Below are 13,668 nucleotides of genomic sequence, written 5' to 3'. Positions count from 1 at the left end.
CATGTACACACCTCACCATAGCATCAGCAAGAGGAAAGCTTTTTATCTTCCCCAAGGGGGAAGCATTTTTCTGTGGTGGAATGCTTTTTAAAATAAAACATTCCTTCCTGAACGTGGCTAAGGTCAGGTCTGCAATTTCTCAGTGATGAGTCTAGTGGCAAATAGCTTTGTTACCAGTTGCTCCTCTTTTGAAAGTCAAAAAGGATCGAGTGGTTTTAAGACAAAGTGCAGCAGGGAGCTATTGGCACACGTGTAATGTGCTTGGATTCTCCCTGAAGCTAATGGCACTGGATACAAGGAGATGGGGAAGCTCAAGGAACTAATCCTAGAACAGAGCTATAGATGTGCAGTAATTACCACTACACAGCACAAGTTATGGCAGACCCACCAAAAGTGCCTTACAGGCTGCAGCTAATGCCAGTGACAGCTGCTCTTCTCACCCAGCTTCACCCAGCTGAAAGACAAGCCTCTGCTCCAAGAACCTGTGTTCAGGGTTCACCTGCACTCAGTGAGGGGAGAAAGAGTGGGAGAAACTGGCAGCTGGAGGTATCCACTGGCTTCAGCTTAGGCAACAAGGAAAAAAAGTGCAGCTTTTTTTTTCCCTGAAATAACTTAGGGAAATTATTTCTATTCTAAAAGATGTAAGATCCTTAATCACACTGCCACCCAAAGGGATTTAGGTTCTTCATTTCCTAAGGGGTATGTAACATTAAATATATAGGAGAGTAGCATTAAATACATAGGAGAGTAACCAGATTTATTTTTTAAGCTTCTAGCTAGCTGAGACAACCAAAAAGGCAACATCTGACTCTTCTGTGTTTCAGCATTTCTGAAAGCTGTGATTTTATCTCACAAAAAAAAAAAAAAAAAAAAAAAAAAAAAAAAAATAGGTACAGGTGTTTCTACCTTTCTCTCTAGAGACTCTGAAAATGTTTTCCTAGCGCTGTGTTATACTATTCTTTTAGATTGCAGGATAAAAATACTTCAAAAAGCTTCTTACAAAACTTTCATCTTTGGTGGCAGTTTTAAAAGCCCTGGAAATAAGTTTTGCAATTGCAACGCAGCTGTTACTGAACATTGGTTTCTAAACAACGACAGAAAAATGTTCACTTGGCAATTTCCCCTGGGAAAACACTTTTCATCTCAAAGAGTACCTTGTCATTGGGCTCATGGTCTGCAATAGCTCCTTGGATATAATACACAAGAGAATCAATCAAGCCCTCACATTCTCTCATCTTCTTCCTTCCTTCTGGGCCAGCAGAGCTCATGTTTCTGTGCAGGAAAGAGTATGTTGGGGAGAGGAGATTTAGTCAAAGGTATTTTCTTGTGTTCCTCTGACAAACTTTTCCAGCTAAATCTTAAAGATACTGAAGTTCAGGTTGACTGCTTCTTTTCTTCAGAGGCATAAGACAATCTGAGCCTCTTCTAGATAAAACTTTCACTCCCAGACAGAAACAATAGTCCAGGGAAACAAACCGCCATGTTTGGATGGATAAGGTAAGATCTGACTCAAATTTTCATCTCAAAGGTGAGTCAATAATTTTTAAGCAGTCAAAAAAAAAAAACCCCAAAACTTTTTTTTTCCCCTTATTCCATTTTCAGTTATAATTTTAATATTTAGGATGGTGAAAGTATCGGAGGAGAGATACCTGTAAAGATTTCCATGCACACAGATGTCCTTTAGAATTAATTTACTTACACCTTGATCCACAATGACCCATCAACAGGCACATGGTCTGAGAGTTTTAGCAGCATCTCCACATTCACATGCAAAGACTCACTCTTTGCCTGGCTTTCAAGTAACACTGAAAAATGTTACTACTACTACAAGCTGTGCTTTGTAGTAAACCAAGTACAACTTACAAATGAATTACAAAACTGATTTAAAAACTCTTGAAAAACCAAACACATACTTGCTGCTTGAAGCTGCTTGGCTCTAAACAAGCTGCTGATTTCCATGGAACAAACAACACTTATACTTTTAAGATATAATTATTTTTACAACTCAGCAAAATCTGAATTATGGAATACCAAAATTATAAATCCAAGCCTTTTTTTTTTTGACTCCTGCGGCTGGACAAAAGACTGAACATTCAAGCTTCTTTGTTTGAAATAACATTACATATCAGCCAATGCCAATCTTAGCATCCATCAAAACAGAGAGGGACATGCTCCTTTGGATAGTTTCAGGTTGCTTATTTTGCACACTTACTTTGCCCACTAAAAATTACAATGTTTACAATTTTACTAATGACAAAGTCAGTAAGGTTTAAGCTTTCCTGTGGCTTATGACTGTAAAATGAATGTAGCATTTTATACACTGTCATTTTACTTCTATTATTTTTTTTCCCCTCTGGGAAGTACAAGTTCAGGTTACATACTAAGCACTCTAATTACAATTTTTCTTTAGGTCATGATGTTAACGATGTCTCTATTTATGAGTTAATTTATTCTCTCATGAAATTATATAACACAGAATCAATATTCAGATCCCACAACATGACCTACTATAGAAATCCCTTTGGAATTTAATTTTACCTATATATGTCACATTCAAGGCATGTCACCCTTTCCCAGGCTTATGCTGACAGAATTGTACACATTACAGCCTTCCTGGTGCATAGCAAAAATAGTTTCTGGGGCACACAGACTAAAAATACTGTGAAAGATAAGTGTGGAATTTCCCTTGCCAAAGACAAGTCAGCTGATGCAGGGTTCTGTTTTGTCCCACATATTCTAAAATCCCCTCAACTTTTTACAACTGATCCTGCTGAATGCTTGTGCAAGGAGAGGCCATGCCCTGGCTTTGCTGCCAGCATGAACAGAGTAAAGAGCTTTTCTAGCTCAGGAGGCAGAAAAGAGCCCAAATTAGGGGCACTGTCCTGTTTTGCAAGGGAAATTAATTCCTGGGCTCTGTTTCATTAAGGAGCTGATGCTCATCCAGAGACAGGTATCACTATGTGTCTGTGTGCACACCTGCACACACATGGTTACTCATTTCTCCACCTTTCCCTGTTTCCTTAGGATGACAATGTGGACTGGGAAGGGAAGAACTCCTGCTCTCCCACTTCTTCAGACACTGCTGTAAGCACTTTACTCAAAAGAGGGTCAGAGAAGAGCATTTCAGGCAAAAACTCAGCTGACAGCTTAAATTTGTTTTCTGATTGAAGCTTGAGAAATTCCAGGAGATAAAAATATTATTAGATTGGTAAAAAAAGAGAAATATTTCTGAAAGGTGTCATAGAAATGTAAATTTAAATATATATATTTTACGAAACAATGGAGACATTTTTCTTAAGAGAATTTCAATGACTTCATCTTGGCTTCCTAAGATTTGAGGTTCCTGACAACTGAAATGCCAGCCTCTGAGCTCAGGAGCTGGATGTTACTGTAGTGGAGTTCCAGGAGGCCCTGAAACACTCAGTGCTTGCAATGTGAGGAGAAGGAAGCCTTAGGGAGATTACCACTTGTGGGGATGCTCTCCTCTGAATGACTCCGAATTTGCAATTTGGCAGCACCCAGCTATGAAAAATCCCTGAGTTCGGGCATGTTTAGCTGTGGCAATCCTGGTGACATGCTCAGATGGTGCCATTTGCTGATCTGTCTGCACGTTCATCTCATCTTGCATTTACTGCTTCTGTCCCCTCCTGCACACATGTATGGTGCAACTACATCTGTAATCAAAATAGCTCCTTGCACACAGTCTTGTGGTGAGGATCAGCTAATTTCCTGTTGGGAAATTTTATTTTGATGCAGAGTTGTGAGGTAAATACAAAGAAATTCGAGGCAGTAAAACCAAGCATGACTTTGAAGGAAACAGAATGACGATAATAAATGTTCAATTAGCAGATAAATGGCACCAAATGAAAGGGATACTCCCTCTAAGCCAACACTGAGTCATGCACTGACTGTTGGAAAAGGTTCTTGAACTGCTGTGAATGGTCCATGTAACTGATAAGAAGAAGGATTTTGCTCCTGGGACTCATTCTGCTAAAACTGGTAATGTGAATTTAATTCAATTACCAAACAGCATTTTGGGAAATTCTATTCCTTTCCTGCCATGCACAGTTCAAAAATTCATCAAGGAGGTAAAGATATCTGAGATCTACTTGGTAACTAAGTGTGCCAGGCTTCAAGCTGCTTGTTGGAAGTAGCAAAATTCCTTTCAGGAACTGGAGGAGCAGATAAACTGAAGAAGAGGCAAGAGGAGATAAGAATGGATGGAAATAAACTTAAAGGAACGGCAATGCTATGCAAGAGGCCTTGGTTCAAAGATCTATTATCATCAGTCACTTGTTTTACACTCTCTCTTAGAAGCTGCCATTGTGAGTCCAAGCTTTTCAACACACAGGGAGAGCTTTGGCTTCACGTCTCTCCAGAGTAAATGAAAGCAGATGTTTTTGCAGCCTCCCAGGCTGCAATGATACAATTTCCTCCAAACAGAGCTTTCTACTGTCCTTGTGGGTCACTGTGTAATTCAGGAGATCAGATAGGAGCTGGGACAGACAAACTGTGAAAAATAATAATGAAAAAGGAAGGATTACTTTTATTTTACTGGGTGAGAAGAGAGAAGTTAGCTGACTATCCTGGACATAGTTGTGTAGAAAGTGTTGAAAAAATAGAATACATAGGGGCACAGGATGCTTCAGTTACAGGGCAGTTAAAAAGGAAGTCTCTTTAGGGAGGTATGGCAGCTTCAGGACTTAAATGTTTTACAGGGGAAAATGTGATAACTTATAAATTTGGGAAAGTTCAGCATTGCAGAAGCTCTGGGAAAAGGTATTTCAAGATAAAAGTGGAACCAGTTCATTATAATCTTTCAAGGTGTGATACAGCCTTCCACTAAACCTTCCTTTCAGAGGAAAAGTCATGCCAGAGGTTCACTTATTTATATAGATAATATTCATGTATTCTACATGCTGCTGGGATCTCATCCTTTCAGACTTGGAGTATGGGGAAATATCTTGAAGATTTTTATCCTTTGTATTGGAATTGGAAGCAGAACTTTTATGTGTAGGACTTTCAGGCCAATAGAAGGTGCCTTTACCGTTAAAATCCTACAGGACTTATCTACAAATGTATGTAACACTCCTTTAGATACTTTAATAAACCAATTTTACTTGTTCAGCTTATTGTCAGTCAACCAGTGTAGTCTGTTGATCTGCCTTATTCTGTGGGTCCAAGCAGAGTGCATTTTATAATATTTCACAACCAAACAACACTATTACTTATTTTAACTGACAGTGCAGAATTCCGTGGTTTGCACAGCTTCTTTTTACTACATGAAGCTTGTGACCCATGGTTTCTGTAAAGCTTTGCTTCTCACAGGGTTTTAAGACAAAATGCAGACCTACAGAATGGGATTAACAAATCCTTCTAACATCAGACTTCCTTATCAGTGAGTGCATGCGCCGACACAGGCGCCACGATTCAGGACCCCACAATACTTCTGGCAATAACTGGGGACTGGTCTGGTCATGCACTCATTCCAGTGCTTGGAAGTACCTGCAATATTATCTGTTAGATGTGGATTCACTTCTCCTGTTGCTGTTTTCTGAAAGAGGATGAAGGAAGCTTTGATTTATAATCTGGTAATGGTGTGATGCAGTGCATATACCCCCACCAGATGCTAGGGTTGGGTTTGGGCTGTGTTTGTCCCTTTCAGTCAACAGTTGTGTGGAAATTTTTGAAAAGAAGTTCTGGCATTCCCCCGTAACTAAGTACAGTACTATGCATAATATTACGTATTGTACTTCAAAGTACTATTTTTACCCTCTAATAGAAGCTGCAGGCTATAGACTTTATCAACACACCAAACAAACACATTAGCATCACAAAAGGGAAGACTAATTACAGATTTATATTCTGGCAAATAAGTAGACTCTTTAAACATATTCACAAATAACATCATTCCCTCAGTTCACACTTCCCTTACTCTGTGGCGTGCTCTTCTTTTTATTGATGCAGAGATTTTCTGTTTCCCTAATACATAAGGAATACATCTAGTGACCTAATCTTGGAGGTGAGTCAATTTCCAGACAAGAGATGCAAACTGATTAATCTTAAAGATCTCAGCTATTTAGCCTGTACAAATAGGTAAGCCTCATTAAAAACTGTTCTGTGCTAGAAAGTATGTGGCAATCCTGCAGATCATCCTTACCCGGGAGTTTTCAAGCCCTTCTTTTTCTATTTCTAATTTTCAGTGTTGAATCTCTTAAAAATGAGAATAATTAGAATGTGGATATCATATTTTTAAAACAGGTAATGTATCCTTAAGCACCCACATACGGGTAGTTTTAGAGACTTTTAATTAAGGCTGGAGAGCTCACAGCAATTCTGGAGCACTGACTTTGTGTCCAGAGTAAGGCTAGCCCAGGAATCCACTTTCATTTAAAAGAACTCCGGTGCTGTTACACCTTATTTGTCACATAACAACTTGTGTCAATCTGCTGAAACAAGCTCAGGAAGAGCAACACCAAGCTAAACCTGAGAATGATCTGTGCCCCCACTGGCTGCTTCATGGGGAAGAGACAGTTCGAGTCCAAACACCAAGAGAGGAGCAGCCAGACTGGTTTCTGCACAAATGAAGCTTGGGCTAATTAATATGAAAAAAGACAACCTCCTTCATTTCCTAGACAGCAGCACTAAGTGTTGGCTAGAGAGGTTTTATTATGGGTGGTTAATGTTTCTTTGTATTTGTTTTTGAGTCATCAGAGTAAATAAAATTAATTATTACTTAGAGATGAAGTTAATTAGCAGTTAGTGGGCTGACAGGGGTTTCTGCAGAAAAAGGTATATTGCTGTTGAGTATTTTGTGTAGCTTACAATCCATTTGTCTTCTGAAACCACAGGAGTCAGCTACAGAGCTGCTGTAGAGGCAGTAACAATGCCATACACCTACAACTACTCTGTACAGGACAGGTCAGCACAGCAGGTATGTCTGAGGCAAAATGGGCACCCTTCCAGCCTCCACATTCCAAACTTAATTCCTTGTATTCTACTAGGAGTTTAAACCTCAGGTCATGCCTTTGCAGTTGTACATTACTCCTTAGGAAGTTCAAATTATGTCCTTTTGTGCATTTTTAGATGTGTAAACTTACTTAATGTGCAATGAATTTGAACTCACAAAGGGCCCCAAATGTATAGATTGTTAAAGATGTTTTCATTGGAGACGTGATTTTTATACTTCAGCCATTTATAGGTGTGTTCACTGGGGCCTTTGGTGTTTGTCTATAGTAACTGCTACTGTGCCCATGAGTCTATTAGCAGATTGCAGTACTAAATACACAACTATAAATCTATTCCTCCACCCCATGGCTGCAACTTGCTTGACCTTGTGCAAAAGGCTGGACAGGGCTTAGTCTGGCTTAAAAAATGGCTGTCCCACAATTTAAGTTGAATCACTTTCTAATCAGCTAAGGCACAGATTATGGTATGTTCAAATAAGCATCTTTGGTAGCAGCTGGAAGCAGAAAACATTTATGTGCTTGTAGGTACCATGTCCCCTTTCTAAGTCATCTGTTTGCATGAGAAGTGATTGTGGATTGAAATGAGCTCTGTGTATTTATCCAGAAATAATTGTGTCCCCTGTTTTGTCATCACTATTGCTTTGGGTAGTTGTGTGGAGTGCTCACCTCAGGCATCCTGTGGCATTGTAGAAGATATCAGGGTCAGATAGAGCACTTGATTTTGGGTAATCTCTGTCTGGCCAGCCTGAGTAGGGGATGAGGACAGCATCAGTCAGCGTCTGCAGGGCTTCTCTAATCAACAGGTGCTTCAGCTGGTCATTGGAGGACAGATTCCACAGCAAACCTGGAATAGCCACAATAAAATCAGAGAGGAAAAAGACTCCTCTGCACTTTGAGACTCAATCTCACACCCCTTTGTTGCAGTGTCTGTCTCTCAGGAACAGGGGCATTCTACACCTCTTGATGTTAATGAGTGAAGAGCCAGCCTGGCACTGATAATCTGAAGACAAGCAAAAGGGATTGGTAAATGCTCACCAGCCCTGATCCAGGGACATGGAAACAGGGCAAAAAAGGGGGCACAGTCACCCTTGTGGATAAAGTAAAATCTCTACATAGTCAATCTAATGCCCAGCCAAGAAGTGCAGCTTTCCATGGCTCTGCATTGTCCATCTGCTGCAATCACCTTCTCCGTTAGCAAAGCAAGCTAAGGGAAAACAAACTCACAAAAGGGATAGAAGGGAGGTGCAGAGAGTTTACAGATCTGCTTGAAGACAGGAAATGCCCATTGCCAAGTTTCTCTAACACTTGATAGCAAAATTTCTCATAAGAGGGAAAGCTGTTAACACTGGTTGGCTGCTACTGTCCAGACATTAGTCACTAAACAAATCATTAAGTAATGCTAGAAACCTTGTTTACTCATGATCTCCAAACCAAATTTCAAATACAATCTTGTAGAATTTAACATTATGTTCTATTACAACAGACAACAATTCTTTTTAAAGTACTCTTCCCTTGCAAAACAACACCTATTTCTGCTTCTCACTACAAAGACATTCATTGTTCCTCCAGCTTGCTGCTCTATGCTTCACAGACTTCCTCCTCCACACACTGGCAGAGTATTACTGAATGCTCCTTTCATCAGCTCACAACATGAATAGAAAAATGTTTATTTTGTATCTCCTTGCACTTTGAATTTTATTTCAGGTATTGTGAGCAGCAGTAAAATCAAAACAAAAGCCAGCCAGAAGCAGCCCAGTCCTTCTTCTGGGATCAGCTCCTTAGCCTCTGAATCAGGGGATAAAAGGAAGAATGTACTTTTCTGAAGTACAGGTAAGGCTTACAGGAAAACAGACAAGCAGTCCAAAGGGCACTGGTAAGCAAAGCAGGTTAAGACAGAAGGGAACAAATGCAAGGAATGGCACAAGGACAGAATATACTTAAAAAGAACAAATAAATTTGGAATTACAGGCAGATACTTAGAATTGCCAGAAGAGAATTTGAGATAGTTCTCTCACTGTACATTTTCCGACAAAAACCCTACCTTTACCCACAGGCACTGTGTCTCTGGGCTCAGAAGGATTCTCTCAGTGGTATTCTGGGTGTGGGTGAATTTATGCACATTAGGCAATGTCTTAGGAGTGGATTGTTTCCTTGCACCTATGCTATATTCTTAGGAGCATAGTTTTCCCTTAGGTGGTTATTTAGAAAAATGGGTGGGATCTGCTTTTAAATTTACATTTCTTTTAATGACAGTTCTGCTTGTGCTGTAATCTTCCCTGCAGGAAAAATTTTCTTTAATTTCTTTTATTTATGCTGCATGATAATAAGATCAGGAGGTTAGCTGCTCCCTGGAGGCTCATCTGGCTTACCTTTAAAAGCTAAAATCTTGTGGTTCTTTCATGCCACAGCCATTTTATTTTCTGTTTCTCAGTATGCTCTCCAAATACTATAAAACTCCAATTCTGTCTTAGGTCCTGCAAACAAAATCGTCTCCTACAATTTAGGAGAATCTCCTTTCCTAAGAGATTTCCAAGTAGTGTGTAAGCCAAAGAAAGGCCAGAGCCTCTGTTTACTTTATCTGTATCAATGCTTTTGTGAAGCCAGCAAATTCAGTCAAATTCAGTGATCTTGGGCAGGTTTGATTCCCCCTGGGAAGAGATCATATGAGCACAGAAATTGCAGAGAAACTGGGCAGCTCTTTTCTGCAGGGGGCATTGGGCAGACTGGCCCACAGCAGCTTTCAAACCCCTGTCACCAGCACAAAGCTGCTTTGGTGGAACAGTTGTTTAGTGTTTTTTATGTTCACAGACTGTGAGGCAGCCACAGCACGTGCTGTAATCAGCATTTATCTCCACACACTTTGGTTCCTCTCAGTGTTTTCACAGCACAATAGCAGGCACAGCGCAGGACTGGGTTTGCTCTGTGTTCCTAAGCCTGGGTCTTAAAGAAAATACAGGCCATCAAAGTATTCTTTGAGAACATATGATAAAATATGGATTAATGTTAGGCAAGTGCTTGTCTGTATTAACATTGATGGTCCTAATAAACCAGTGACCTTTAAAGATAAGCTTCCAAGGCTGAGATTTACTTATCTCACATGCACACGTACTATATTTCTGACAGGTAATGAAGTACAGTATCAGAGAACCTCTGTCTCAGAGTTCTAACTTCCTTATCTCCCAAAACTTCCTCATTTCATATACTTTTGTCAGGTGGAGTGCTTTGGTAGTATGCTTCCCACACAGCAGTAGAAACAGAAAACTTCCCTCTGCTGAGCTTAGACATCTTTATCAATTAATATTGCATGCTTTCAATCCTTGGCCAAGAGTCACTACAGTTAAATAGTATTGGTATTATAATACCTCATGCCTCAATAGTATGAGGTATTATCAGGTACCAAGATGATTTTTCTAATCTTTTATGGAGAAAGACATTTAGCTGAATATGATGCCCTACATTGGGAAGTCCCTAATTTACAGTCAAAGTAGGCAAGTAATATGTATGATGTGGAAAGACAAATGGACTTCTGGTGCTACCTGGTTTAAGACCAAATCTTTCACATTAACCTTTTCCTGGAAGTGCACACTTCAGAGAGATTGCATGCATAAATATGATATTCCACTAGTCCTGTATGAGGTCAAAGGCAATGCAAGAGGTGAAATTCATTCATCCAGACTGCCTTTTGCTCTTGTAGGCTCCTTGCAGCTTGCTATGGACCTGGAAGAACTGTTCAAGTGATGGCAAAAAGTATGTCCTAATGGCATTTTCACTAAGGTACCCAGTGCATGTCCTCCTGGCTGAACATCTGGTCTTGAACAAATTAAGAAATACTTCTCTCTTGGTGTATTTTTAAAATTGTCTTTTGCAACTGATAGGCATGAAAGCACATCATAATATTTTGCTTTACACAAGCTACATCATCCTGCTTGGCATAAATATTTTTTGGTGTCTTCTTTGTTTTGTGAGTAAATATTCACGGTTAGTGACAGCAGTAATTGCTGAAAGAAGATGTTCCTTTATCCATTTCCACATTGCTGAAGGGGAACACAGTAATATTCACAATATACATGTGAGTTGTCAGGCACATTCAACATTTTTGTCAGAAATTATGGAAGTGCTAGCAAGGAAAGAGCATTGGCTTTCTGGCCATTCTGCCACCACTTTCACTGCTTCCCTCACTGGTCTGTAACAGCACTGAGAGTTAAGGCATTGTACAGTAAATTACTCCGCGACCCAATTCTGCAACTGATGAGTGTGAAAAATTTTAGAACACTTTTAACGTTGCAGAGCTGCATAACTGAGCTAAAAAAAACCCAACAATACAAAGCTTTGTTCTCCAGCTTAGGGAGCAGAGTATTTCAAATACTTTAAAGAATGCAGAATTACAGAAGGTCTCAACAAGACAGAGCTGCTTGTCAACTTCAGTATCTTTTCACGCACTGTTCTCTTAATAGATTTTGTTCCTGATATCTTTAAAGATCACTTGAGATAAATCCTCATTCATTTATTAATGTTTTCCATTTATAAAATATAAGCCTGCTATTCCTTTGGATGATAATTAGAAAGAATGTGGGTCACAAGCAGTGGAATTCCAAGAGACACGTTATGGACACGTGGGACTGCAGGGATGAAGTAAGAATCTGGGGCAGTGGGGTTTGTGGGAATAGCACAACCACTTTCTGTCCATGGCACATGACAGCTCTGGGTGACAGTCTTCAACAAGGAACTTCCAGTAGGCACTGTCAGCACAGAGTCAAAAAATGAAGGCTGAGCTGCTGTGTAAGTAGCAGGCATTAATTATGGTCCCAGGCACCCCTAGGGAGCCTGACTTTCTTTTCTGGAATATCAAGGACTTAGAGCTTCCTGCAAGCACACTCTCTTGATCTCTGAAGAATCTTTAAGAGGGAAGCTGCAGTTCCTTATCTCTTGTTGTTGACTGAAAGGATGGTCTCGAGTAAGGACCTGGGAATTTTACCCTCTGGGAATTGCTTAGAGTAGGTGACAATGTTTTTGTATTTAGTCACTAAACAATCATGTACCTCTCCCTTTTTACACTAATTAAAGCACTTGGTGCTTGACTGCAGAGAAAACACTACCTGTGATTTGTTTCTTAGTCTCTATGTCCCTGGTGTGCCGGAGCAGGCGGAGCAGGAGCGGGATCCCTTTCTGCTCTGACACTTCCAGTTTGTTGTCATTGTCCTCGAACACCAAGTTTCTCAGAGCACCACACGCTGCCCGCTGGATGTCCTCATTCTGAACCTCAAGGAGCTGTAAAAGTCTGGGGATGCCACCGAGTGAGAAAACCTGTGAGGAAAACAAAACACGGCAGGGAATCATCAGATGCTGTAAATAACAAACTCCCCTTTCTCCCCGCCCCAGAAAATGTCTAAATAGTTATAACGTTTAAATAGTTATAACATTTAAATAGTTACAACGTTTAAATAGTTATAGTTATGTCCATTTGCTCCTACTTTAGAGACTTGAAGCACAGATCATTAATCATTTGGACATGACTATTAACCTCTGGGCATTTGTATGACTAATGCTTAAAACCCACAACTGGGAGAGGCAACATGTTGTCATAATTAATGTCAGAGAATGATACTAAATCTCTTCTAGCTTTGCCACAGATTCGTACTCTCTGACAAGACATTCAATCACTCTGCTTCTTAGCTTCCATGTTGGTGAAATGAATATTTGAGATTTAATTCTGGAACATTTATAAACAGGTTTGGGGTTTTTTTTCCCCTCAGCAACCAGCCTGATGAAAATACAGCGTTCTTCCCAATGCATGTATTTAAATTATATTAGAAACCAATACATTATACTTAATACTTCTTAACTATGCCACACAGAGGAAAAATAGCAAAAGTAAGCATCAAAATGTAGAGCATTAACCATAGTTAGCCAGCTATCTACTGAACTACCCATATTTAGCACAGACTACTTTTCAGTGTTTAAATATTTAGAAAATGAGGTTTTGGCCCCAAATGAATGAAGAATTTAAAATATGTTATTTTACAGTAGCTGTATGGAAACAAATACTTTGTTTGAATGAGGAATCCCATACAAACTGTGATATGACACAAGCAAGCCTGACCTGACTCAGGAGTGAATTTACTCTGGAAAATGCCTTACATTAATGTGCCATTGCCAATGGTCTCCTCCAGCATTTCAAAATGCCATATGGTTTTGTGGACAAACTCACCCTTGTGAAAGACTCAGAAATCTGATACAAGTGTCTTAAACAGTCCAGAGTTTTAACGATAAAAAGAATTCAATACAACCAGCAGGTGTTGGCAACATGAAGAAATGGAATGCAACAAAGCCTTTTGTCCTTCATGGAGTAAACTACACAGCCTGGCATCCTCTCCTCTGATCTACCTGTACAAAAGGTACAGTTTCTTTATCCTGCTTTGTTGAGCTGATTTCCCCTCTGCTGAGTGATTGCAAACACTCATCAAACACCTAAATGCCAGAATAGAATAGCACAATGGAATACAGGAATATCCATGGTGAGGGCAGTGGTGCACAGAGCATGCTGAAGGCACATCAACCTGTTTTATTGCAGTAGATCAGCCCTCTTGGCACCAATACTGTAGTTGTTTGGTTTTTTTAAGTATTTCTAGAGACTTTCTGTCAGTAATTTTAAAGCATTTATAGCTCTTGTAAAAGGAGTGGTATTTCAACCTAATTTACT

At 39.8% G+C, this 13,668-nt stretch overlaps 1 protein-coding gene across 1 annotated transcript in view; it reads right to left on the bottom strand.

Moving 5' to 3' along the window:
* The window catches only part of PKP2 (plakophilin 2), a 38,522-nt gene that overhangs the window by 8,718 nt on the left and 16,136 nt on the right, over window positions 1-13,668 (bottom strand). The window contains exons 5-7 of the mRNA XM_021548332.3: window positions 12,065-12,272; window positions 7,635-7,812; window positions 1,155-1,272 (exon numbers count right to left, since the gene is read on the bottom strand). Of these exons, the coding sequence (XP_021404007.2) occupies window positions 1,155-1,272; window positions 7,635-7,812; window positions 12,065-12,272 (504 nt within the window). The remainder of the gene's footprint in view (window positions 1-1,154; window positions 1,273-7,634; window positions 7,813-12,064; window positions 12,273-13,668) is intronic.

Source organism: Lonchura striata, chromosome 1A, assembly GCF_050655825.1.
Source record: "Lonchura striata isolate lonStrDom1 chromosome 1A, ASM5065582v1, whole genome shotgun sequence".
NCBI lineage: Eukaryota > Metazoa > Chordata > Aves > Passeriformes > Estrildidae > Lonchura > Lonchura striata.
Note: the sequence above shows the minus strand (reverse complement) of the source record. Positions and strands in the feature narration are given on the sequence as shown.